This window comes from Echiichthys vipera (assembly GCF_963691815.1).
Source record: "Echiichthys vipera genome assembly, chromosome: 13".
Lineage (NCBI taxonomy): Eukaryota > Metazoa > Chordata > Actinopteri > Perciformes > Trachinidae > Echiichthys > Echiichthys vipera.
In genome coordinates, this window is record NC_139838.1 from 18,176,135 (window position 1) to 18,202,784 (window position 26,650).

Here is a 26,650-nt window from a genome sequence, read left to right on the forward strand (position 1 = left end):
AACACCAATCTCAAACATGCACACATGAAAGCGAGAATTACACAGTGAAGTTGTTTCAAGTTTTTTAATTGTTCTTTGGGACATAGATGATAATGTCAACAATTACTGAAACACATCTTCGGCGGTTGTACTTCTGCCTGCACTTTCAGGCCAGCCATCAGATGCAAGATGGTGGTGTGTTGGCAAAGTTGCATCTTTTTTGGAAGAGCAGTTTGTTTAGTTGGCAACGGCCTTGGTTGACTCTGTCAGCTTCTGGAGGACTTCCTCCATCTGCTTCTTGAGGCCACTGATCTGGAGCTGAGCCTGTGCGTTCTCAGCCAGGGGCTTGATCTGCTCCTCAACATTGCTGGCAAAAGACCTCAGGCTCTCCTGCATCTGAGACATCAGGGGGTCCAGCTGGGCTCTCGTCTCCTCCATGAAGGTCCTGTGTGGTAGAATATGATGATTAACCTTAAATCAAAATCATAAATGCACCTGTTTGACCTGTATGTCACAGTGCGGTCTCTGTCAGATCAAATCTTTATTTCTTACGCTCACAAGTCAGTGATAGATAAAGCGGGTACAAGGAATACTTTAAGGAGTATCCCCAAATGATGAAATACACGCAAGCATTTTCTTTGCTCATTTACTCAACATGCATTTCTTTCTTAATTAGTAGGAGTATGAAAACTAACTTAAGCTTTTATTCAAATAAAAACTTCCAATTCAGTGATGAATACTGCAATACTGGCAAGTCTTTTGATTTTAATTGTGTAGTAAAGTCTGCCGTACATATTTATTGACAGGCATTAAACATTGGCGGAAGAAGTATTTAAATCTACTGAAATAAGAAACGAATACTTTTACAGAAAATTCTGCATTCAGAATATTACTTAAGCAAAAATACTGGTATCAGCAAAGGGAGGTACGCAATGCAAAAACATGATTTCTGTAAAAAACACTAATTTTTATTCATTAGTATTACTGATGCAGTAACGACTTCATATACTGCTTGACCTGTTCAGCATGTGCTTTCCCTCTGAGAGTGACAAAACTGAAGTGGTCAAGTAAAGATTGACAGATGCATCGAAGTGCAATACTTGAATAAGTAAGTTATATTCCACCACTACATTTACTAACATTGACTTCACTCTAAGGATATCTAATCTTTTTATCTTTATAATCCTTAACCTTGTTGTGACTAAACCTTGTCTTTATGCGGAGGAGCGTTCTCTGTACTCACTGAGCCTGGGTTGCCAGGTCCTTGTTTTGCATAGCCTCAGTCAGGTCCTGCATCATCTTGTTCTTCATTTGCTCAAATAACTGACCCATTTTCTCAAGCTCGGCAGTAGCATCTTGTGCAAAGCTTCCTGTGGGTTTCCAAAGACAAAAAAAAATAATAAATCTCAAAATACCTGCCCTCTCAAATGTGGCTGAATTAAAGTAAATGTATGATAAATGCCGTACCTTGTGCCAGAGCAAACAGAGCAATGGCTGCAATGAGGGAGAATTTCATGGCTGCAGAGTGGAGGAGACCTAAAAGAACAAAGATTATTTAATTATTCTGCATGGTTGATTAAGATATAACCTGACCTGTCAATATGCTGCATGTTCTTTCTCATTTTTGCGCTTTTGCAATGTTACAGTACCCATGTTCACTGAAAGCACTTTCCTTTTTTGCCCAATGCTTGAGTTTAAACTTCTTACCTTTTAAAAGGTCCCGTATTATGCTTATTTCCAGGCTCATACATGTGTTTTGGGTTTCTACTAGAACATGTTTACATGCTTTAACGTTCACAAAACACCCTTACTGTCTGTCTGAATATACCTGTATTCATTCTCTCTTTTTTAGCCCACCTGAAAAAGCCTTGTCTGCTCTGATTGGTCGGTGTCTTCAGCTCATCTATCTGTGCTCTCAGTGTCTCTTCATCATCATTACAACTAGGGAATGACTGTAGCGGCACTTTCCACCTTTATATAGTGTAGTTGTGACATCGCAACTGTACAGAAGTCCTGACAAATTATGTTTTTATTCAAGCTACTGGCTGTGAATAAGTAATAATATTTCCATAATGTACAAGCCCATATTTATCAAAAGCTTTTTATTTTTAACCGTCTACTTAAGTGCCAGGAAATAAAAGTATTCTACCTCACCCCAACCATGGACGAAGCCCAAGTTTTTCCTCTTAAAAATATATTTAGAAATATACTAATAAAAAAAAAGGAGCTTATCACTTCCACTGGTTTAGTGTAAATGTAAACTATAACAGATATCAGTATGCTGCTTTAAATTCAGCTTTGAATCAACACCTCAGTGCTTAATGTTTCGTTGGGTAATTCTTTTTAAAACTTTAAAATAAGATTGAGAAAAAAAATTGGCTTGTCAAAGGTAGTCCAACTCAACAGTATGGATTATAGATTATATTATAGTAAAATTGAATGTCAAGTGAGTTGTAGTTTTTAAAGCCAGTCACAAAAAAAAGCCACAAAATGTTACTAAATGTCAAAGAAGTTCAACGTGCTTCGGTATTTGGTTGGCAGCGATGTAAAGTGTGCAGCACACTGTTTGGCAAATGAGCTGAAAAATAGACACGACTGCTGCAGACGTCTTTAAGTGTGAGTGTTACATGATAAATACCCCTGTGCTGTAGTTAAACATGATTTATATATATTTAAGGCCCGACATTTGAAGTCTGGGTGTAAACTACTATACCAACGTGTGTTGCAGATGAAACAAATCTAAGAAAATAATGACATTAAATACTAAAAATAAGATCGAAAGAATAGATCAATGAAAGGCATTTTGACAAAACTCTACATGAAAGTATAACATTCAAACAAACAGGTTCAACTTCAACCCTTTCTCATTAAAGTGATAGAGAGGAACATTTTACTTTCAGATACAAATCAGTCTTTAGTTCGGTAACAATAGTTTTACATTCAAAATAATTTGTATAATTAAATGTAAATGTAATTATAGTAGTCTAAGTAGACACTGGTTTGAGACTCACCTGTACGGCAGGAGAATTTGGACCGGATGGTGCCTACCTTTAGGACTCTGGCACTTCTTATAGTCCCTCATGGTGATGCGGCCGAGTCGTCATGTGAATCTGATTGGACATAATAAAGACACAAAACATTACTGGATGTTCGACCCTTGCTGCTCGGCCTGCCACCTGGACAAACTAAAGCAAAGTCCAATGGTCCCTGTGCTGACTGTCCAACATGAGTGTGCGTCTTATGTTGATTTATTCGAACAAACAATTAATCACCGGTAACAGCAGCGACATTATGACGCCAGGCCAGAACTGTTGGTATTTCCACATCAGCAGATTTAATAACAGATAAGATAGTGATGCTTTATTTTTGTTTACTTTGCATTTAATTGTACTATTGGTTATAACATTTGTAATTTTGGTTTGAATTATACGTTTTGTCTTTGTCTTTTATGTTGTAATGCTCTGTATGTTCAATAGAGTGCCCTATTAATAAAGTTTATTATCATTATAGAATCAAACTGTATGTACCTTTAGGTGAGGGATGAGTTTTAGAGTAAATATTAGACATTTAAGACGTATTATTCTTAATTTGATGGACAGATGCATACATTATATGGACTGAATACTATTAAAAAATAAACACTATGATCTGTGAAAATGTCTCAGTTAGCTGTGTTATGTATATCACCCATTCATGTGGATGTAAACCTTCTACCTTTGGTTTACATCCAACAGGGCGTTATTGCTACTACTCTATCTTTACGGCTGTTGTAAAGTAATTAATTCTCAGGCCCACTCCACCCCAGCCATAAACAATTCAAGGGGAAATGGCAACACAGAGAAAATACACGAGTAGTGGACGTAAATAACACAAGCTGTTGAATAAAACTTGAACGATGAGTTTCCTTTCATCTAGTGAGAAAGGCCTGCACTGGAGTTTTAAAAGTCAGATTTGGACTATAAAGTTCAGATCAAAACCAGATGTGGGAATGTATTCTCTGTGTCCAGAGTCTGTACACTACTGGTCCGGACTCCCCTGGTGGAAACGGCTTAAGTTGTTTACGTCTCTCAAACCCATCCTCTAAAAATGGGGAGAAAAAAAGAGCTGGTATGTGAGGCATGCGAGGATGACACGGACCTGACTGCTTTAAACTACCGCAGCAGGAGGAGGTGCTGAGAATGGTTTGATAGAGCTAAATGAGAAAACGCAAAGCTTAGAAATGTGTTTAGTTTTGCCGAACATTAACTTAGGACCTTAATTGTACAAAGAGCAGCACAAAAAAATGGAAAGAGGACGAAAAAATGAATGAATGAATAATATTATTATTGTTAATTGTTTATTGAAGGGAAAGTGCCAAGAGATATTACCTTTACCTTCGTGGTAAACATAAACTGTCCCAGCAGCTCACAAGAACAACCCTTAAACCTACGAGCGTCTCAGTTTGTGGAATAGTTATGTGGAATAGTTTAGTAGCCGAAAACATTAGAAATAGTAAAAGCCTAAGTGAGTTTATAAGAAAGTTTAAACAACTTATGTTTGATTTGTACAGTTGGGAAAATGGGGGTGTTTAAATAAATATAGGACAAATGTGGGACTGTTGAAGGAGTTTACACTGTTTGTTTGTTTGTTTGTTTTTTTACTTATGTATTTGTTGTTATGCGGGTCTTGATGGCGTCTTTACGTGTTTATATGTATTTAAATGGGGGATGGAAATTTAACAGCTATGCTTCGTCAGCCCCGTTTTCAGGCCAGGTGTTGTTCTTTAAGCTTCTATAATCTGTGGTCTGGTTTGAAATAAACCTGAAAAAAGAATTGGTGCAAAGCAGTATTGTAATGTTTTATCAAGAGCTAATTTAAACAACTTTATCAACTTCATTAATTTGTTACAATGTGCATATTGCATGAAATGAGCTAATGCTTTTTATATGTAAAGTAACTACAGCTGCCAGACAACAGTCCTATTAACGGGTGGAAGTTCAGTGAGATCATTCTGGTATACAAGTACAAGTCCTCTATTCATCATTTTCAGGTTCGTACTTGCATTTTGTGTTTCTACTAGAACATATTAACATGCTTTAATGTAAACATGTAACACGTTACTTTTCTCATACTGTCTGTCTGAATAGACATGTATTCACCCTCTGTCTGAAACGCTCTTGCTTTTGACTGAAATTGCTTTGGGGACAACGATGACCAGGACAAATGAGAACAGTCACAGGCTCTGTTTTAGCGCCTGTCTCTTCAAGACCCTCTCCTGAAAAAGCCCGATCTGCTCTGATTGGTCAGCGTTTATGGGTCTTCTTCCACATCTACGCTCTCTATGTCTCTACACCGTCATTGCAGCAGGGGAATGGCTGTAAAGCGGCAGTCACACATGGTATCATACTCTATTCGAGGTCTGCCCGGCCTGGCGTTACGGCATGTGCATTTCCCGATCTATTCCAGATGGGGGTGGTGGGTGCTGTGGTCTTTGTCTTCCTTTAAAGGATTGTTATATTAAAGTTCTGCCTTTGCTCTCCTCGTCCCACTTTTTCTTTCCTTCTTTTCCGTACTCCTTCACACACACTGTACCTGTATAGTTGTGACATCACAACCGTACAGAAACCTTGATGGCTCGTTTCTGAATACAGGCTGTGTGCATTTGCCTGTGGATTGAGGGTTTTTAGACTTTCACAGTATTTATATTCAAGCCCCTCTTACTTCTCTATGATCAAAAAGGACATCTCCCTTTTTACAACATGGGACCTTTAAGTATCAGCAAAATGTGCTTTACTGTTGCTGCTGCTGGAGGTGGAGTTAATTTGGACTACTTCATATAGGAGTTAGGTGGTTTCGTCCAGTGGTTCCCAATCCAGGGGTCGGGTCTCCTTCAAAGGGCCACAAGATAAATGTGACGGGCCGTGAGATGATTAATGAGGGAGAGGAGGAAAAAAGCTAATTTCTGAGTCACATGTGTACTCATGTTTTAGAATTTGTTCTAATTGTTGCTTTTTTTTGCAAATTATTGAAGCATTTACATCTTTTGGCTTTCAACTAGTATTTAACTGAAACCATATGAGAGGCTCAGAGAGGAAATGTCTTCTGGGTGGACCTACAACTCAAAGGCATAAATTGTTTTTTATGTAAAATCGTAATATGAACAGCTGCCAGGCAAGAGCAGCGGAGTAAAAAGGACAATATTGACATGTACAAGAACAAAGTAGCATGAAATGGAAAACTTCAGGTAAAGAAAACTCAAAATTGTATTTCAGTAAATGTGCTTTCCATCTCTGGATTTTGTCAAAGTCAGACATTTGACAGGTCGGCTTACTGCGATGAAAAAAGGTCTGGCTCTTAGTTATAATTATAGTAATTTGATCACCAGTGAGAGAATAAAAAGATGTCAAGAAGTTAGGGAAAAATTAAATAGAAACTGTGGAGCAACAAATGTGCACAGAGTAGCATTAGAAAGAGAACAACATCACTGAGGTTATTAACCCATGTAATGACACGAGAGCACGCCCTCCAGTGAGCCACACACTCATTACAATTTTCATAAATGACCGTTGTTTATCGTCCTTCTGTTGTGTGTGTGCTCAGAGTAAACAACGTTAACAGGCCACATCTCAAAGGTTTCATTTAGAGAGATTTTCAGTCCCTCAGTCTTGTTGAATTTGTTGAAAAATGTGTTTTTGCAGGTTCAGCTTTGACAAAAAAAGATGTATTCAAATGTTCCCCAGTTCCTCGTCTGGCCTCAAACCAGACCACAGAAAGAATGAAGAATTACTCAAGCTCTCTCTTTTTTTCTTAGGAAACTCAAGATGAGGTCCCAGTTCCTCTTCAAGTCTTTCTGGTGGTCCACTCACTCAAAGTTAAACACAGCTACTTCAAACTTTCATGATCTGCTTCAGAGAAGGATCACCGTTGTTTTCACCCTCTTATCGAGTAAACTGAGTTGCTCCGTTTCCAAGTTTTAATCACATGCTTCAGGCTGCAGAGCTGAGCTGTGAACCCACACTGTAGTTGTTCTCTGTTGGTGCCAGAGAAACAGGGGAGGCTCAGATTTCTTGGCTTGATATTTCTTTGACTTTCCACTGCTGCATTCAGGTGCTACAGAAAATGTCGTAATTATTACAACAGCATGTATATAACTGAACATAGCCTACTACTATGGCACAGAGAAAATGTGGGTATTCTGATGCCAAAGTTACTAAAATATGACATTTAAGAGTTTGGTGTCTTAAGGAATTAAATCAAATTATTACACGACTTCATCTGTTTCCCTTATGCGCCATTTAAACATTATAAAGGGGAATTGATTAGGATCATCCCCATTATGTTCACATGCACTTGAGTTCTTAATTAAATAAATAAAAAAAATACTCAGTACTAGACAAATTATTATGAGCTTGAGCTCTGAATTTCTACTTTTTACTTTGTTTGTGATAAATAATTATAAATAATTATAAAAAAATAAGAGGGGGTAGTACCAGAAAAGTTTTTAACTTCTCCCTTTCCCCTTTGAACATGATCTATATTATTTGAGTTATGTATTTATCACTTAGGATTCTGAAAATCCCATTTGCTTGTTGTTGTTCAATAAAGACTAATTAATTAAATGATTGAAAGGCCTACATGGTTAGCCTACAAACAAGTGTCTATCAGAAGTTTGTAATATAAGATATAACATTATAGTGAAATCCAACATATCTTATTTATATATTTTGACTGGCACTGCATCTTCCAGCACGAACTGGGGACTTTTTAATATTATATATATATATATATATATATATATATATATATATATATATATATATATATATATATATATATATATATATAGACCCTTTCAAAGATGTAAACATGCACCATGTTTTAGCACTATTTTGGGCTTTATTTAGGTCTCAAATTACTGTCTTTACTCGTATTTGTCTTGTGCATTTCCTTTTTATATATGTATATAATACGTTGTTTACGCAGCATGGGACTCAAGAATTGCATAGCCTCGGACAGCTGCTGTAATTGTTGTGCATATGACAAATGAACCATCGTGAATCTTGAAAAACGTTGGTGTGATGCTTCTTTTACAGGAGCTGCAGAATACGGGCGGTCCCTGAAGGCAGCAGCAGACTGACACTCCCGCAGTCTAATCCAGAGAGCGAGGATGCACAGCCGCGCTGATATGTGTCGACTGAACATCCGATAACTTCTTCTTTCGGCTGTGATTGACGAAACCCTGCAACACTTTGTTCGTCCAGTCCTGCAGAGACCGTTATTGAACCTGAACCCGTCGGGCTGATCGGTACTTGAACCCACACACCGGGGCTCCGCAGACGTTACGTTGGGACAATGGAATCCGCCGTGATCCCGGACGGTATCCGCCCTCAGAGGCTGCAGCCAGGCATCGGGTTCGGTTCAGGACCGACCGGGACCCTTCGCTCCTCTCTCCGGCCTGGGGTGACGGTCCCCATCGCGCCGCTGCTGCCCTCCCCGGCCTCTCTTTCCGCTTCGTCCGGGCCTCCTCCTCCGCCGCCTCCCCTGCAGTTCCACAGCCTGTACGGCGGCATCGGAATGGGGCTGGGGCCGGGGGCCACCGGGCACTGTAACCCGGGGAACCCGGCGGTGCTGAAGGAGGCGGTGGAGGCTGTGGTGCGCAGCTTCGCCAAACACACGCAAGGCTACGGCAGAGGTAATGAGTGTGATAACGGTGTTATAATATGTGACATATTGTTCTGTTTACTTGGAGAGTTTTGAAGCCACTTTTAGCTGCGCCATTTGTTTGGAAGTGGATTCAAAACAGGAGAAAAATTGCTAAATTCCTGTAAAATGTCAAATATAACGACTTTGTATTGTTTTACCGTGTATTACGGGGATTTCCAACCGGGTGCAATATCACCATGATGTTTCTTTCTGGAGTCAAAAGTGTCCATTTACATTTACACAGCTTTTATAGTCCCAAGATTGTCTTCAATCACTTCATTATAGGATTAAGCTCTGGGGGATTAGTCCACATTTACACTTACAATTTACACAATAAACTACTATACCTATAAATAATTCACATTAAATTCATCTTGTTTTAAATTGGACATGGTGCAACACTGGTCCTGGAATGTAAACTGTAAAAAATACTGATAAAAAGGGAAAGGCAGGGGATTTAGGCTACTTATTGGCAGTAAAAAAGATGTAGGCTAGTGGGTTAAATTAGGTTATCCACTTTTTTTGTTGAGCAAAAATGTTCATCTTTTTATAATCAAACATATAGGCTGTGTTGTGTATTATCCAGACTACTATACCTTGTGGTTAGTAGTCTGCTGTTACCATGTGGATGTAATTTGCACAACTTTTAAAACCTTTTTTAGGAAAAAAACATTAATTTCTGATGTTCCAAATACATTCCTTTGTCATATTGAAGTATATTTGGAGGTCATATTTTACCCACCCATTAAAAATATATATATTTTTAGTTCTCACTACAGCACAGTGGAAAGGCCTGTGCATACCAGTAACAACATTACACCAGGAGCTGCAGTAATGTTGGCTGTTGAGTTGATACAAGTGTTCCTGTGTGCCGCTAATAGGATTTATTTCCAAAAGATTGTCCCTCTGTGCTCCTGACTAACAGCCTCATCCCTCCTCTATCCCGTAAGGCTACTTAACACCGTCAACACTGACAGGACTGTTAAGGCGGTTTTAAGTTTTTGTCTTAATGTAGCTCAAATTTTAGGATTTAATCTTTAAGTTTAAGTATTAGTTTATAGGTAAATTATCACATTTCTTGACAGATTCATGAGAGATTCATTTGTCACATACAGGAGGTATGTAGAGTGAAACCTTGTTGTGTCCAACTATAGGCAGAGCAAAATGCAAGTACTTAAATAAGAAAATATATAAACAAAACACCAGATAAAAGTAAACAAAAATGAGCAAAACTACAAACATATACAAGAATAGAAAGTGGTAAAAAGTTAAAGTAAGAAATAAAAAAGACAAAAACACATGCCACCTTTGGACATTCATCATTTCCCCTGTTATATTGCATCCCTACATCTTTCCTGTGGTATAGTTATTACCATGCCATTAAAAGGCTTTCATCTGCAATAAAAGTCAAAACTCTCAAGACTATTAAGACAAGTAAATGTTGTGTTAGTGATAATTGAGAAAACAATATATCAATTTCATAATCTAAGTCTATTTTTACTTTTCCGTGTGATGCCAGATATTTCCTGGCTGATACCAGACCACAGCACCACTTGCCATCCTCCACCATCTCCCAATATCTCCTGTCTTTCCATACTTTATCTTTCACTGTGCTGAACGCTTTAGATGCTCAAAAATAACTTTTATTGACTTTGGTTTGTTGAGCCTAGGTGGCCCATTGTTTAGGGAAACTATACTCGTAGAAATGTAAAGCATATTCTGTTCATCCCGTGGCTCATCATAATCTAACACCAGCTTCATTTGACTGTTAGAAGGACACAATAAAGAATATGTTTTATAATGTTAGACCATTTGTTCCTTCCCAATACTGATTCTGATGCCTGACTTTACATATGGGCCGATACGAGTGCATTTAAAGTCAAATTAATAAATAAAAATAAAAAAACTTGCAAAATCATAATGCTAAAACAAATAAGTCATTTAAAAAATAAATATTTTCTCTGGATGTCATAGTATTGCTTTCATTATGGCCTGGCTCAGGTTAAACGCTTTGTAAAATAGTCGCCTAAAGAAAAAGAACATGAATAAATTACTTTCAGATTTTCCTTCAGGGCTAAATCACGTGTTATAGACTTGCATACTCACTGATACCAGCATATACATTTGTTGTGAAAGTCATACCACAGAGAAGAACTTTTAAGGTCCTTACATTGTTCTCTTTAATAGCACATGAGTTATTACTAACAACAACAGAGCAGTTTATAGTGAGCACTTTACTTTTACACACAGTAATTTGGATTGCAGTTTGGGGATTTATATATCTGATGACAGAATATCTGTTTACCTAAAACGCACTGATCTCACTCCAGACTCGAGAAGCGAGCTGCTTGAGTTAGTATCAAACAGCGAGCGCTCAGCAGGAAAGAGCTGCGAGCTAACAGAAGACAAACGACTCTGAATAATGTTGGCTGCGTTAACATCTCCCTGCAGATCCAAAACCAAATAATCCTTTCTGACTCAGCTCCGAATCTTTACTGCTTTTGTTGTTGCTTCCTTTTGGAGGGGGGGGGGTGTACATTTCTCACAAGAGCACATTAAATGTAGAGTTGCTCCTCCTCAGTTCCTCTGAGGTGATGCAGCATTTCCTCTAAACAGGAAAAACCACTGGCGTCCTTGAGATGACCTTCCCTTCACCACTTCCACCTTTGTGTTTAGAGAGGATGTTGCAGAGCATGGACTAATGGCACTTTTAAAAAACTATTGACGTAGCGCACTGTGACAAGGCTTCTTTTTTTATCTCTGCGCCCTCCAGTAAACGTGGTGGAAGCTTTACAGGAGTTCTGGCAGATGAAGCTGACCAGAGGGGCCGACCTGCGGAACGGAGCTCTAGTTGTTTATGAAATGGTCCCATCCAGCAGCCCTCCATACGTTTGCTACGTCAGTCTTCCCGGAGGCAGCTGCTTCGGAAGTTTCCAGGTACCGTGTCTGCATTTCCTTCAAGACAAGATCATCACAGAGCTGGAGTTGTCTTTGATTTTAAAATAGCGATAATTGATATGTGTGCGTGTGGAGAGTCCCTTCAAACTGTACGTTTAATGTAAGAAAAGCGGCAGCTCAAGTGCTGCGTTACAAGCTTACAGAATCCCAACATGCTTGTAACCACAACATACCAAATATGGATGCAAATGAAGGTCTCTGTCTGCACACTGTTGCTAACTTTACTCCACAAAAACACTGGCTGCCTTTATCTTTTCGACCGCATATCTGTATTTCTGATTGTATCTGACCACTAATGCATGTTCTCTTCACTGTTTGACAGTTCTGTCCAACAAAGGCAGAGGCAAGACGCAGCGCTGCCAAGATCGCCCTGATGAACTCTGTTTTCAATGAGCATCCCTCTCGACGCATTACAGACGACTTCATCGAGAAGAGCGTCAGTGAGGCCCTGGCGTCCTTCAATGTAAGTTTATGTATAATAGATCACAGAAAGTTGTGCGCTTAAGTCTTTGAGTCCGGAGCAATCAAAATCACACTACATCTTCTCTCATCATGGTGATATACAAATGACAGAAATGTAAGATACACACGTTAGTACTATAGATCCAATCACAATGTTTGTTTACAATAACAGCGCCAAGCAAAAGGGGGCGAGGAACACCATGATATACTCTTATCTCATTCATCTCAAATGCATGATTGATGCTTTCATATCTTATTAAAATCAACACTTTAACTAATGTGAGGTTGGAGACCTCATTCACTTGCTGAGTTTCAATGCCTGGTGGATTTCTTTTACATTTTAGTGTGCCATACGCTTATGAGGAGCATTTTAAGATTACAAAAGAAAAGTGTACAAATTACATAAAGGTAAGAATTGCTTTAACATGTATTGGTGTCATTATATAATGCACACGGCTATTTGCAGTACAGTAGAGGTTTTGAAAGTATGCACAATGCAGACTTTCAAACTGACACTTTGAAAAGAAAGTAATAGAAAGATTACTTTGCTGGGATTTGCTTCCTAAAGTCTCACTTCTGCTGTGGTGAAATTCATTGTTAACCACAACACACTGAACACTAAATCTCTAAAACCTTCCTCACGTATGGACACATATGTCAGATATCTTTGTTTCAGACAACTCCGTCCAGCTAAATGTTTCATATTGCATACAACATACATTTTAAATACTTGTTTTATATCCTCATCATTTTCTCCTTGTTATATTTAACCCCCAAATCCAGTATTTGTTAAACAGTTGTCTGGGCCAGCAAAGCACGCTGACATCATTTGGTGTTGTTTACAGGGAAACAGAGAAGAGGCGGACAACCCCAACACAGGAATTGGGGCATTTCGCTTCATGCTTGAGTCAAACAAAGGAAAGTCCATGCTGGAGTTTCAGGTTTGTAAAATTCAGAGATGTGTCTGTGTCCTGTTAAGTCGAATTGTATGCTCCTCTGATGTAGCAGGATTGTGTAAAATTGAATTGGCAAGGTTTAAGCCTAGATGCTGTGTTGAAATGTTTCGCATGTGTTGAGCTTGGTATAAAATATAACAAAGGTAGAGAGCAGATCAACGTTTTTTAAATAGGAAAATGGAATCTGAAGGAAGCATGCCTGGTTTGCAACACTGATTCGCTGCACATTGAGTGTCCCGAAGCGAGCTTCATTCCTAATTCGTGCTGACTTGGTTGTGTTTGTGTTTCAGGAGCTGATGACTGTGTTCCAGCTGCTGCATTGGAACGGGAGTCTCAAAGCCATGAGAGAACGACAGTGTTCCCGACAGGTACTGTTATTCATCTCACAGCAGGGTTCAGTTATAACAAATACTGTAGTTTTCATCAAGTTTCCCAAACAACCCAACTCTGAGTCATATCTTCCCCCACGTGGCATGGCTGGTGCAGACACATTAAACATTTCTGGGGAGCATTTCTGGAGAATGTAACGGAAAATAACATCACTGCAGAGGAAGAGCATTTTACATTTTAGCTACCAAAAACATTGATTAAAATAAATGATCTAGTTGCATTTTAGTTTATCCTCTTGATAATTATCAGCAACTGATATAAGCAAGAATGAACTGTCTGCTATACTGCTTTATAATAGAAGAAGATGTGGAAATCTCACTTTTTACTATATAGGACCTTTATTTCAGGTTTCTGCTGACACAGATATAATTCCAATCTAATTCTCTTTTTAATGCATTTAAACTCAGCATACACTGTGTGAAATTCAGTGGGATCAGTTTTATGTGAGTTAACATGAGGCCAAGGATTGCTGTGTTGCTATGAACTGAGTTGTGACTAATTAAGTAAGTGTAACTAATAGACGAAACACTGAATTTTAGAGTGTTAAAGAAACTATTTAACATGGTTCGGGTACACTATCTTCTTAATAAGATTAGTACCCAAAAGATTTACTGAAGTCTCACTGGATCTTCAGTAAACGCCGCTTAGCTTTATCTCTCTTATTTTATTTGCAGGAAGTGCTGGCTCACTATTCCCACCGGGCTCTGGATGATGACATGCGCACTCAGATGGCCGCCGACTGGGTGAACCGAGAACAGAGTGTAGCGAGCACCATTGCGCAGGAGGTGGCGTCGACGGAGCGAGAACTGGAGGACGCCAGGCTGGCGGGCAGAGAACTGCGTTTTTACAAAGAGAAGAAAGACATCCTGATGTTGGCTGTTGGCCAACTCAATGCAGCCAACACCGCCACCCTGCCCTCACACTAAACCTGCCGTCCATTGTGGAAACATGCCTTCACACTCCGTAGGATTCCTGGTAACAGTATTGATCACGTCATAGATATAACGGCGCTTCATCTGACCTTTTAGGCTTTGTATCTTGTGTTTTGTTGTGAGGACCAGGTAATCAGGCCTTGACTTACAGTATGCACATCCGTCCATAAACCTAACACTTGCCGCTATAGCCGTTACCTCTTGTGCCTAGTGATGACAGGATAACAGTGTTTTTTTATTTTACAAATGACCTGTAAACTTGCTTGGCATTCCAGCTTTTTCATGACTTCATTACTCGACATAAACCTACAGAGACGCAACCTGCTTTTTATCACTGAATGTACGGGACATAGTTTAATATGACCCATCAAACCAAACACATTTGTTCAAGGTAAGGATCATCCAGGTTTGTTTCTTTCATGTTTTGGATGTATTTACTAGCATATGATGATACCAGTACCCTACAAGTGATTCTGATAGAGAACTTCATTTGATACTTTTTTTCTACTTCACTCTGTGTGAATGGAAGCATCTTGGCACGCTGAGCTGCCAACTCCGTCAAATACATTGTGCACGACTTCACCACACCACAGACTGTATGGGCTGTAGCTTCTGCGGTAGTGGGCCAATCACACGTCACATTAAATCAAAGAACGCTTGTGGTGATGGCTGTGAGCAAAACCATGCAAATAACATTTTTCTATTAGATCAGGATACAACAAGGGTCGAAAGCAGGTATTGTTTTACTGAAGAAGTTTCGATGCTGCTACCTTAAATGTATCCATTAATAATCTGAACATTTCTAAACCACAAAAACAGCAAGAGGATAGAAGTTCCCACGTAATAACCCTTTAATAATGGGTTTACAGGCCTGTTGAATTGAGAATGTAGTGTAAATATGTTGAAATTGCATCCTCAAATAATACCAGAATTCACACAAGCATTAAAGCATCCATATTGGCTCATGCAATAATTCGTGGGTACTTTGCTAAAATGTCAGCAGGTGACTGATTGCTCTGACAGCAACTCAGGTTTTTGAAAAAAAAATCAGATATTGAACCTTCATTATGTTCTTTTGTTTTGTTTGTGAAGGCTTTTGACGTTTATATTAATGTTCATTGTATACTCGGTGACCATGACACTAGCTGAATGTATATTTTCAGTGTGCTATCAACTACAGGATCTGCAAAGCGATGCTGTTTTTACACTTAGATGATGGAATTACTCTTGTGATACAAGTTTGTGTTTCTCATGTGCTTCTTTAAGAGGAGTTCAAAACAGTTGTTGCTTGGTGGACTCAAATGTAGGTCGGGGACTCGGCAGAAACAAAGAATAATAGCAGTGATCGAAGGTAAAATGTGAAGGCCAAAAAAAAAAGAGTTGTGGGATCTTTTTGTTTTTAAACAAGCTGATTCATCATGTATGAGTCATTGTAGTCGATATAAAACAGTGCCAGCACTTGAGTTTTTTTCATTGACATACACACGAAGCAGAATCTGTTTGTCAGCAGTGCTGGTGTATGACTGCGGGCTAAAATGTACCGGTAACTCGCACTTATCACCTTTCAAATGTTTTTATGCTGAAGGACCTGATTTCATGTATACTGTAAATGTGATATCTTTATATTTCTCTCTATGTATCTAAAATGTATTGAATACATTATACGGATGAAGGCGTTTCAGTGAGTAGCCTTTTAAAGACCCCGTGTAATAGAAGTGGGAGTTTCATTGTTAATGTGAGGCTCTAGTTGGATGGAAATGTGGGCTGCGAGTTAAACAGCAGGAAGGCTCATTCTCGCCGCTGGATGCTCGATTGTCAACAGCAGAAACTGATTATGTTAAATTTGTGGAGACAAATAGAAAACAAAGAAGCTAAGAGGGAGTATAATTAAAGCCAGATCCAGTTTTATTATTTTATTGCTGCGTCTCTTCCCTGGGATCATCGTGCCTTTATGAAATTGGTAACATGCAACATGTAAAAAAGGAAAAAAGTTTCTTTTAATTTGATAAGGTCTTTGTACTCTGCTTTTTTAAAATGTTTTTTTTTTTTTATGTAAAGGTAAATGTATAGACCACATGCTATATAACTGTTAGAGTACCTTCAAGGAATAATTTGACATTTTGGGAAATGCGTGTATTTAATCCTGGCTGAGAGTTTGATGAGAAAATCGTTACTGTTCTCATATTTGTCCATTACATATAAAGCTACAGCCAGCAGCCTGTTAGCTTAGCTTTGCAGAAAGGCACAAAACTGTTGCTCGTGGTAGTTTAATATTAACAGTAAAGGTGGGAAAATTGTATCAATGACAACTTGAACGATTAGATTGGATAAGTGATTAATTGTTAAAGTAATTTGGCATACAGAAAATGCTGTTTTCAGATTCTTTCCTAACCTGACTTGTGAGATGATTTGATAAAACTGATGCTAGCGTAACATCTGAGCTAACCTCTTTAAGTGCCGCCATTGTTGTTTTGACCAAGCGGTCATCTCTCGTGTCCAATCCAATCTCAGCTGCCAGTAGCTCCTCACAGGACGCTGATTGGCTGAATGACTTTTAGCCGAAACACACACGCATCTTGTGAACGCTATTCTCAGTGTTATTGCAAGAATTTGGCTGCTGTGCAAGCCGCTACCACCTCTTTAAAGACATCACCCTGGTCAAAACTGGGATGGACATTTTTTTTCTCTCATCTTCTGACATTTTATCAACCAAACGACTAATTTTCGTTATTGATTAATCTTCTGATTATTTTCTATATCAAATGATAATGAAAATAATGGTTTGTTGCAGCCCTTGTTTCAATGTTTTCATCTAAGTCTCCACCAGAAGGTGAACAAGCATATTCCCAAAGTGTCAAACTATTCCTTAAATATGTTACATGACATTAGATTATGAAGGATTCATTAAATCTTACTGCCTTTGGTATACAATGTATAATCATTATTGTTTGTTTGGTACTCAGATTGCAAAGTATGTGTGCAACACAAGCAGGAAAATGTTTCTAAGTCATTCTTGACCCTGCAGCTCTCTTCAGTAAATACTGAGAAGTTAAAACAGACATTTGAACTGATACAGTGAACACTTTGACCTCACAATTCTGCAGCTCAACACAGTTAATGTCATATTTGCCTTTTCACTTTCGTTAACTCCTGCTCCCAGAATCTCATCTGCAGATACGTTTAATTAATTATTCTGTGATTGTATCGTCCCCTGAACCAATTTGCTGAGATTTGCAAAGCTGGAACGTAATTACTGAGAAAAACGAGACAGCACAGTACAGTAGTACAGTATTGAGGCTGGAGATCTTGAATTGCGTGTTTTTTGGTTGTTTTCTTTTGCATTCTTTCTAATTCAGAATTTTATTACGCGTATGATCTTTGACCACAAGCCATTAATCTCAAAGCTCTCCTCTTACAAATGCCTGTGACTTTCCTTTATCATTACCAATTAAGGCTTTTTAAAACTTTTTTTTCACATCCTTTTTTCAAAGAAAAAAAACGGGCTTTTCATCTTTTGACTTTGATGCATGATGTGTTGCTTAAGTTTTGTTTTTATATGTTACATATTCTATACAGTATTGTTTTATAAAAGTGTTTCTGAAGGCCCTTATTGTATGTATTTTTGAAGAACATTTTGTATCCCATGTTTATACTTTTAGTAGATTTATATGATGTAATAAAGTGGCTCATACAAACGTGTATTAAAAGGTCATGTTACTTTTTCACTGCTTAGTACACAACTGGGACCAAGTAAGTCTAAATAGGTAATAATTTTTAATAGTTTAATGATAAACGTGTGTAATGTATCTAATGTAAACAAAGGACAGTGCGCTCGAAAACACATTTAGACCAGACCTGGAATTAATAACAGGATATTTTCAACTGTTCCAGCAGTACACATTATTTAAATATGATGACTGTTCATTAATACCTGGTTCCTTTTTTAAATATATTTCTCTCTGTTTTTAATTAACAGGGACCACATGGATAAGCACTCATAGAACGACCTTGTGAGTTTGTCTCCACTTGATTGTGGATATTCAGTTAAAACAGATGTTTATTCTTTTTTCTAATTTAAAAACAGTGTGAAAGTTACTCATTCCTTAAACCAAAGGGGTAATTATTATATTCCAGCGCACTGTATTTCTTTGATTACAGTGCTCTAAAAATGTGTTGTCACTTTCTTTATCCAACATGGAAAGTTATGGAGAAAATAACTTACTGTTACACAAAAATAAAATACAAAGATCTTGAAATGATTGCAGAAATATGACGGGATTTTAATTTATTTTTTTAATTTTAATGTCACAACATTTATTTTCATGAAGTGTAGTAGCCTACGATATAGATAAATACTAGTTATCATTCATGGCAGGAAAAAAAGCATTAAGAAACACTGCCATCTAGTGTGTCAAGATCGTAGTCGCAACAACAGAAAATAATTCCAGCAGTCGGGTTGCCGGGTTGGTCAGACCCGGCCCAGTAGCCTACAGGAGACCAGAGTCTGTTTGAGCCTGTTTAAACCCATCCCCTCCGGCAAATCGCACCATAAAAACATTTAACCTTATTTAACAGTATTACAGAGGAGTTTGAGTGACAGATACTGTTAGCCGTTACAGCTAAGTAAACATGAAAGTTAGCTTACCGATCAAGGAGAAACGTAGCCATTTCAGAGTGCGTTTTAATGCTGTTGAACTCCTTTACCTCAGTCTATCGAGTGAATGCTTGGTCTATATTGACTCTAGTTTTTGCCCGTCTCTGGTCACTCAGCTGCTGGGACGAATAAGCAGCTGCAGGATTGGTTAACTCCATTTCCCCCAGTGCCAGCCTACAGTAGCTGCACCAAACAACAGACAACACAGTCAAAACGGTACCCCTTTTAAATATAGCTTTTAATAAAGATTATACCTATTTCAACCTTAAACTTTGCTTTAACAGGATTTGATATTTTATAATGTTTCAAAAAAAATGCTTAGATGTGCTTGTTTGATTGTAATTTAAGATAGTAATTCCTTCAAGAATTTGTAAAATTAAAAATTTGGCCAAAATATTGAGCAATAATTCCATATTGTTCATTGATGGAGGAATAAGCATGTTTAATATTAATAACACATAATGTCCGCTAAGTAAAATTAAACCAAAATACTGTTTAAGATCCAGCTGGATTTTTATCGTCATTCTTCTTTAATGTTATTTATTTATTTTTGTGTGTGTTTTTCTTACTTCCGGCTCTGACACACATACCGGAAGAGGCGGGGCCTCAGCAGGACGCTCGCCTGGCGTTGTTCATTCAACATGGCAGCGGGACCAATCTCAGAAAGAAACCAAGGTAACTACCCCACTTTAAAAGCCTGTTTGAGCCGTTAGTTTCAGCCGTTTACACACCCGAGTGTGTGCTACACTTCAAACTGCTCACCCTGTTGTTATGACAACAGAACTCCGGGTCAGCTGATAGTTTTTAGCGAACAACAGTCGATCACATGGACGTGTCCAGTGGTTAGCTTAGCCTAGCCGCTCATTTAGCCATTCAATGAAGTTTGATGTAAATTAATCTATCTTCCTTGTTTGCTGCGTATGAAACAATGTGTCGCGTTTCATTTTAATTGATCTGAAGTATTGCAGCTGTTGTAAGAATATCAGAAGCAGAGGTAAACTGGCTAACGGATAATGTTAGCTTAGCAAGCTAATCATGTTGACTAGATAACCAAAAGTAAATTAATTTAATTATATTTCTGATGTTGCTTCATGTTCTTTTACACATCTTTTGATAAGCTAGGGATGTGGTCTGTAGAAGATTGTATTAATATTAGTTTTACGGATTTGTAGCTATACAGTCATGTTTAGATAACTAGTTATTGTTTATTTCAGTTAAAATTGTTAAAAGGAAGGAAAGTGATTTAATCTATCTTTAATAAAACCTTTTAGAAAAGTCGCAGCATTTAGGTACGTCATATCAAAAATATAATGGTTTCTGATTCTGTATTATTGTTTTGAGAGTTTATACAATTGATGTCCTATAGCTGTAATCTCCAAAGTGTATTCAGGGCTAATTAGTTACTTTGTTGCAAATGTGAAACCTTTTATGTGTAGCTTTAATCTAAATGAAATCATACAATATTATTCTACAATCATACAATAATATTCTACAAAATATTAGGACAGTTAAGAAATAGAGATGCACCGCTCGGATTTTGACTAATTACTGAATGATGAATGGGGCAGATCCAGTCATTTTTTTTAAAATTAATATCATACACAGCTTTACAGTTACAGAGATCTAGTCACTTCAATTCAATGTATGCAACAGCTGTCAGGTTTTTTATATTACATTTTAAAATATCTGTTTGCAGTGCACTTTACATGGAAGTGTTATTTATTTATTTTAGCTGCTAATACACACTAGCAAAAGAAGAGAATCAACATTTCAAACTGAGTTTTTTTAGTTTAGTGCCAACTTGTGCACCAACAATAAATCAAAAGTCAACAGTATTTCATTTGAAACAATTTAATACAAAGAAAAACTAATCCCAGCTCTGTGTAAAGTTTTGTCTAATGAACATCTAAGAAATTCCAATATCCGGTATATTTTAAATGTGTATTTATGTTTTCAGATGCCACTGTGTATGTCGGCGGCTTGGATGAGAAAGTGTCAGAGCCATTACTATGGGAGCTTTTTCTGCAGGCTGGCCCTGTGGTCAACACACACATGCCCAAAGACAGGGTGACTGGCCAACATCAAGGTGAATAGTCTCTAAAACTGTAACTGTGTAGTCATATAAGAAAGAAAAACAAGACTCTTTGTACCCTTAAGAATCTATTTTGCAGATAAATATCATTCACATGAGCAACTTTTTTCTCTCCTTCTCAGGTTATGGCTTCGTGGAGTTTCTTAGTGAAGAAGATGCTGACTATGCCATAAAAATTATGAATATGATCAAGCTCTATGGCAAACCCATTCGAGTTAATAAGGCCTCTGCGCACAACAAAAACCTGGATGTTGGTGCTAACATCTTCATTGGTAATCTGGACCCGGAGATTGACGAGAAACTGCTCTATGACACGTTTAGTGCCTTTGGCGTGATCCTCCAGACGCCAAAGATCATGAGAGACCCAGACACCGGTAACTCCAAGGGTTATGCTTTCATCAATTTTGCGAGCTTTGACGCATCAGATGCCGCGATTGAGGCCATGAATGGCCAGTACCTCTGCAACAGGCCCATCACAGTGTCCTACGCCTTCAAGAAGGACTCAAAAGGGGAACGACACGGCTCGGCTGCAGAGCGACTCCTGGCTGCACAAAACCCTCTCTCTCAGGCAGACAGGCCACATCAGCTGTTTGCAGACGCTCCGCCCCCACCAAGTGCTCCGACACCTGTCCTTACTGCAATGGGAGCCGGGATGGCCATGCAAGGTATGACCGGAATATTGTGGTTACACGGGGTAGGACGTTATAACATACAGAATGTCCTGTTGCTCCCCTTTTTGTCAGTTGTGCAGCTTTTTTTAAACCGCCGTTGCTGTGTAATGCAGAACATTTTAAAACCACTGTTCAGCAAATCATTATAGATTCTGCCGGCTCTATATTTGTAGTGCGCCTGTTTTCTGACAGTATTGGTCAATGCATTGAAACGGCATAGAGGAGCTGACACGAAGATAAACACTTAACTGTCATTCTGTCGCACCCTGCAGTATAAAACTCTTACCTGAAGAAAGGAGATGAAGTATTAGCTTTATGCGAGCACACGTGAAAATGCAAGTCTGGAAGTTGTGTAAAAAATATTTTTCTTGTGTCCACGTCCAGTTTTCAGAATAAAGTGTTACATAACCAGGCCCAAATACCAAATACATATAGAAATAAGATTCATTGCTTAATATTCACAGAACTTCCACTGTGGAATTTCAGGATAAAAGATTTTTCAAAAATATACTTTACACTAAAATATGACACCGCAGGGGTCAGAGGTCCGAGGTGGGGCGATGACTGCATCGTTAATAAAGAATGCGGTTTTGCCGTACAAACGACAACGCCACAGGGGTCGTTTCCAAATCTTCCCACTCTGGGAACTAGTTACAAAAAAATAGCGTTTTCAGGCTCCGATAACGCCGGCTGCATGTGGATGGTCGGCCAAAACGACACAAAAGTTGTGTGGTTACAGGAAAGCACGTCTTCGTGTGAACGGGCCCCAAGTCACCCTGCCAAAGTTAGGGCTGCTACTATCAATTTACAATAATGGAAACATTGCCCAATAATCTGTTGGTGATTTTCTCAATAAACCTATTAGTTGTTGGGCTATAAAATGTCGGAAAATAGATAAAACAGTTGGTAAACGTTTCCAAGAGCTCAAAACGACATCCACAAATGTCCTGTTTTTTTTCCACAACTCAGATATTCTGTTTAGTGTCATAGAGGAGGAAAGAAACCAGAAAATATTAACATTTAAGAAGCGGGAGACTGAGAAATCTGACTCTTTTTCTTTAAAAAAAGAAAGTCAGATTTTTTTTCGCATATTTACTTTTTTGAGTTTTTGTTTTTCTTAAAGCTTTAATCAATAGTATCATTTTTTTCTCTTGTAAGAACTTGTCATATACAGCAGCTGTCTCTGATTAATGGTTATAGATTGAGTAGTTGATTGTGGTGAGTGTCATGAGAGCAGATAACAGGTTTCATTACCAGCAATGAGATAAAGTAGAAACTTTAAATGGCATGTGTGTGTTTTATCAGTATGTGATAATGAGATAGATTTGATGAAGTGTCTGTAATTAAAAGTGAACATGACAGCTGACTAATGACCCCTTTTATGAGACACTAATTACATTTAAAAATATAACAATGGCCAAGATGACTTGTAATATTTAAGTAAATCATGACTTTGTGTACAATAGAATATGAAATAATTACCCTGTTCTTGTGCAGGCATGCCACCTCCTGGTTTCCCTCCCGTTCCTCCTCCTGGGTCGATGCCTCCATCAATGCCCCCTTCAATGTCCATGCCTCCAAATGCAGGGGCACCAGGACAACAGGGTGGTGGTGGTGGGCCTCCACCTGGACCACCACCCTTCCCTCCTGGCAACATGCATCCAGGTAACAGACAGTTGCTGAAGGTTACAGGTTACACACAAATATACTGAACACATGTAATATGTGATCTAGTGTCCTCAAATTCTGTAGTGGATGTTAATGTGAATTAGGAAAGTAGTTTGTTGCTTGAGCAAGCCTGTAGACATCATTGCTTCTGTTCCACAGGTATGCCTCAGATGCCCATGCCCCCTCCTGGTCCTCCTGGCATGGTGCCTCCACCTCCTGCTCCCCCAGGATCAAATCAATCTCGGGCACCGCTACCACCTGGCATGCCCCCACCCCCGCCTATGGGCATGCCACCCAGAGCACCGTACGGACCTCCCATGGGTAAGAACATCTCTTTAAATCTGTGTTGTCTAACGTCTGTGCAGTAGCAAGTGAAATGTCGATAACCATACTTCTACATTATGCCACAAAATTGATTTAATGATTTGTAGTATTGGCATACACACTTGTTGCCATGACTACTGTGGCAAATTAGATTTGATTTTTAAAATTGATTCTTTAATGCCTGAATCAGTTCAGTTGCTTCATTTCAGTCTAAGTGGTTGTAGGAGGAAGTTTCCACTTTTATATATCCGTTGCCACCAAAACAACCAAAGAGAGAAAGTAGGAAATATCGGACGGTCTGGTACTTTTTTGTTCAAGTGCTTGAATTTTACTCTTAAATAGCTGTAAGAATCCTGAATAATGTGTTTGAAATTTGTTGCGTTTTGACATATGTGATCATAATTTAGAGTATGTTAAGTAATGGAGAACATGCCACCACCCAAACCAAAAAGGAGAAAACTTAAAGTGTACCTTGTTTCCTAGATTGGAGCGGCAAAACGCTGCAATATTGAGTAGCCAATTATTGAAACTGATTGTTTTGGACTTAAATTTTATGAAACAAAACTTGAACAAGTGCATTTATTTTTCCCTTGAGTCTCCAAACTGTCCATTATTCACCATAACTCTGAACCCCTGCGCATGATTCGTGTTGAAATATAGATTGCGGTAACCTTGCTGAGAGCATATAGTCATAGGTAAAGGTTCCATCTCGTTTTGACCCTCCTGCTCTCTTTCTCTCTCAGGTCACCCTATGACTCCAGGTATGAGAGGGCCTCCTCCCATGCCTCCACCTGGCTACGGTGCTGGCCTTCCTCCTCGTCCGCCTTTTGGCTTCCAGAGAGGACCTCCAATGCCTCCAAGGCCCCCTGGCGTCCCGCCCCGCGTTCCTATGAGAGCACCAATGCCGCCTTAATCCACCTCAGGCTGCAAAAACGGGCTCTAGTTTAGCTTTTTTTTACAAAAACATGAAGATTTAGTCCCGTTTGTAATAGAATAATTTAACCCCCTGTTTTTTTCTGGGTCGTTGTACAGATGAAGACCTCCAACAAATAAAATTTTTAGTACCAGTTTTGGAATGCTTTTTTTTTTTTTTTTTCTCACCCACAAATACGAGTGAGAAAGAAATATACTTGTAAGAATTTGCGTGTGTTGTAAATCATATGGGAATAAGTCCTTTCCACAGCAGACGTTTAGACTCATTTGGTTCAACCTGTAGTGTTACGGCCGTATCATACTACAGGTCAATTGCTCTGCTGTCCAGTACATTCAGATATTTATTTTGTCTTGTGTATGGGTGGAAGTTTTGGGCCGATGGTTCTAGGGAATGGTTAGGGGGGTCATTCACAGAACTAGTAATCATCAAGATCAAGATATTTTTAACTTTATTGGCAGCATAGGCAGTAGTTGTCTTTGTGTGGAGGCCTCAGCTTTTTGGCCTCACTCCTGGCAGAAATCAGTAATGCATCATCTATAGACATCTACAAAAACTCTTTAAAACCCACCTTTTATCGAGTAAACACTGCTATAGCTACTAGTTTTTGTTTGTGTTATTTGCTCTGCCCTTATGTATTAAAAGCATCATTCGATCTCCTGTAAGGCGCTAGGAAAATTCAAGCTATTATTGTCATGATTATATTTTGGAGTACATAATGATAGTTTAATGGTAAATGTATCTACTTTAAAGGATACATGTGTTTGCAGGTTTTGGCTCCTTAATTAGAAATCATATACATTGACGTTTCTTTCACAAATTGGTCAACAAACCTGATCAACGGATTGGAAGAAATGTTCAAATGTTGCTTACACATTTACTGATAATAGCAATTCAACTTTATATGTATAACACTCAAATCTGCATAATGACTACTTTTACGTCTGTTTTTCTAACTTGCAGCCCCAACATAAATGCAGGATTGTTACTTGGATGCAAACTACTCAGTACTACTTCTACCGTTACTGGCCATTAGGGGGGTGTTACACAGGGCTCCCCAAAATTAAATTAAGTGTTACAAAATAATTTTTATTTCTTATAAACAGAAATCACAAGTTTCAAAACACTTAAAGTTTCCACAATTATGAGCTGTAGTTTTTAATATTCTGCACTTGACTGCTACTTAGACATTAGCCCACCTGCACATCGCACTACTACACAGCATCATGCATGTGACAAAGACAGACAACTAGAAATATATAGTTGTTAAATCCATTGAGACATTTTTATTTGAATGGCACGGGTGATGACATCACTGTGGGGGAAGCTCCAGTTGTCTTCATAGCAGGTCTTGATGCAGCAGAAGGGATCAAGAACATGGAAAGTGGTTGGCATGGCAACAGGAGTCAGGTGTGCTTGCACGTGTGTGTTGTCTGTGCACACAATTTGATATTTATGTATACAGACAATCATGTATTTGTAAAAGAGCAGATGGATGAAAATAATGTGTTATGTGCGCGCATGCGTGCGGGGGGTATACATGCACATACTGTGCGTTTAATATGAATTTCCTAACCCGCAGAAACATCTAATTATTAGAAAAAACAGTTAACGATCTAAAATCTGAGGGAGAAGAGTGCGCAGATTGTGTGTGCAGATATGCGCCAAAACCCCTCCAGGTATGAAGGCGTTAATGTGCTCGTGCTTCTCGTGAGGGTTTGCATGGGGGGAGGGGACCCCTGCACATCACTGAGTGTGTGTGGATGGCGTGGGCTTCTCTCCTCCTAACCGCACAGCATCATCACTCCGTTCACGGCAGCAGCCTCGTACGCATCATCATCCCCATCCTCCTCATCCTCCTCCTCATCACCACCGTCTCCGGCTGAAGAGGGACCACGGCGCAGGGATTAAGGTGAGCGTGAATATAGAATAATAATGACCTGTTAGCGGC

The 26,650-nt window shown here is 38.7% G+C and overlaps 3 protein-coding genes across 3 annotated transcripts; 2 read left to right on the forward strand and 1 right to left on the reverse strand.

Moving 5' to 3' along the window:
* Positions 1 to 216: 216 nt before the first annotated feature.
* Positions 217 to 1,632, reverse strand: LOC310955951 (type-4 ice-structuring protein-like; the record flags this gene model as incomplete). Its single annotated transcript, XM_083926030.1, has 4 exons — positions 217 to 424; positions 1,223 to 1,349; positions 1,447 to 1,515; positions 1,629 to 1,632. The coding sequence occupies 4 exons, from the start codon at positions 1,630 to 1,632 to the stop codon at positions 217 to 219; spliced, it is 408 nt and encodes a 135-aa protein (XP_083782156.1).
* Positions 1,633 to 8,127: 6,495 nt separating this feature from the next.
* Positions 8,128 to 18,038, forward strand: lix1l (limb and CNS expressed 1 like). The gene is made up of 6 exons (XM_083926278.1): positions 8,128 to 8,650; positions 11,435 to 11,598; positions 11,942 to 12,082; positions 12,927 to 13,022; positions 13,328 to 13,405; positions 14,102 to 18,038. Exons 1-6 carry the CDS (start codon positions 8,311 to 8,313, stop codon positions 14,351 to 14,353), a joined length of 1,071 nt encoding a protein of 356 aa, XP_083782404.1. The 5' UTR covers positions 8,128 to 8,310; the 3' UTR covers positions 14,354 to 18,038.
* Positions 18,039 to 19,642: 1,604 nt separating this feature from the next.
* sf3b4 (splicing factor 3b, subunit 4) lies at positions 19,643 to 24,771 on the forward strand. Its single transcript, XM_083925547.1, has 6 exons — positions 19,643 to 19,688; positions 20,971 to 21,099; positions 21,228 to 21,770; positions 23,274 to 23,441; positions 23,604 to 23,765; positions 24,512 to 24,771. Exons 1-6 carry the CDS (start codon positions 19,655 to 19,657, stop codon positions 24,679 to 24,681), a joined length of 1,206 nt encoding a protein of 401 aa, XP_083781673.1. The 5' UTR covers positions 19,643 to 19,654; the 3' UTR covers positions 24,682 to 24,771.
* The last annotated feature ends 1,879 nt before the right edge of the window (positions 24,772 to 26,650 follow it).

What these genes read in the sequence shown, in the direction of transcription:
- lix1l (XM_083926278.1), top strand. Translation starts at nt 8,311, where the DNA reads ATGGAATCCGCCGTGATCCCGGACGGTATCCGCCCTCAGAGGCTGCAG. An exon ending in GCTGCTTCGGAAGTTTCCAG is followed by an intron (nt 11,599 to 11,941) that starts GTACCGTGTCTG and finishes ACTGTTTGACAG; the next exon opens with TTCTGTCCAACAAAGGCAGA. An exon ending in AGGCCCTGGCGTCCTTCAAT is followed by an intron (nt 12,083 to 12,926) that starts GTAAGTTTATGT and finishes TGTTGTTTACAG; the next exon opens with GGAAACAGAGAAGAGGCGGA.
- sf3b4 (XM_083925547.1), top strand. Translation starts at nt 19,655, where the DNA reads ATGGCAGCGGGACCAATCTCAGAAAGAAACCAAG. An exon ending in AGCCGGGATGGCCATGCAAG is followed by an intron (nt 21,771 to 23,273) that starts GTATGACCGGAA and finishes GTTCTTGTGCAG; the next exon opens with GCATGCCACCTCCTGGTTTC. An exon ending in TCCTGGCAACATGCATCCAG is followed by an intron (nt 23,442 to 23,603) that starts GTAACAGACAGT and finishes TCTGTTCCACAG; the next exon opens with GTATGCCTCAGATGCCCATG.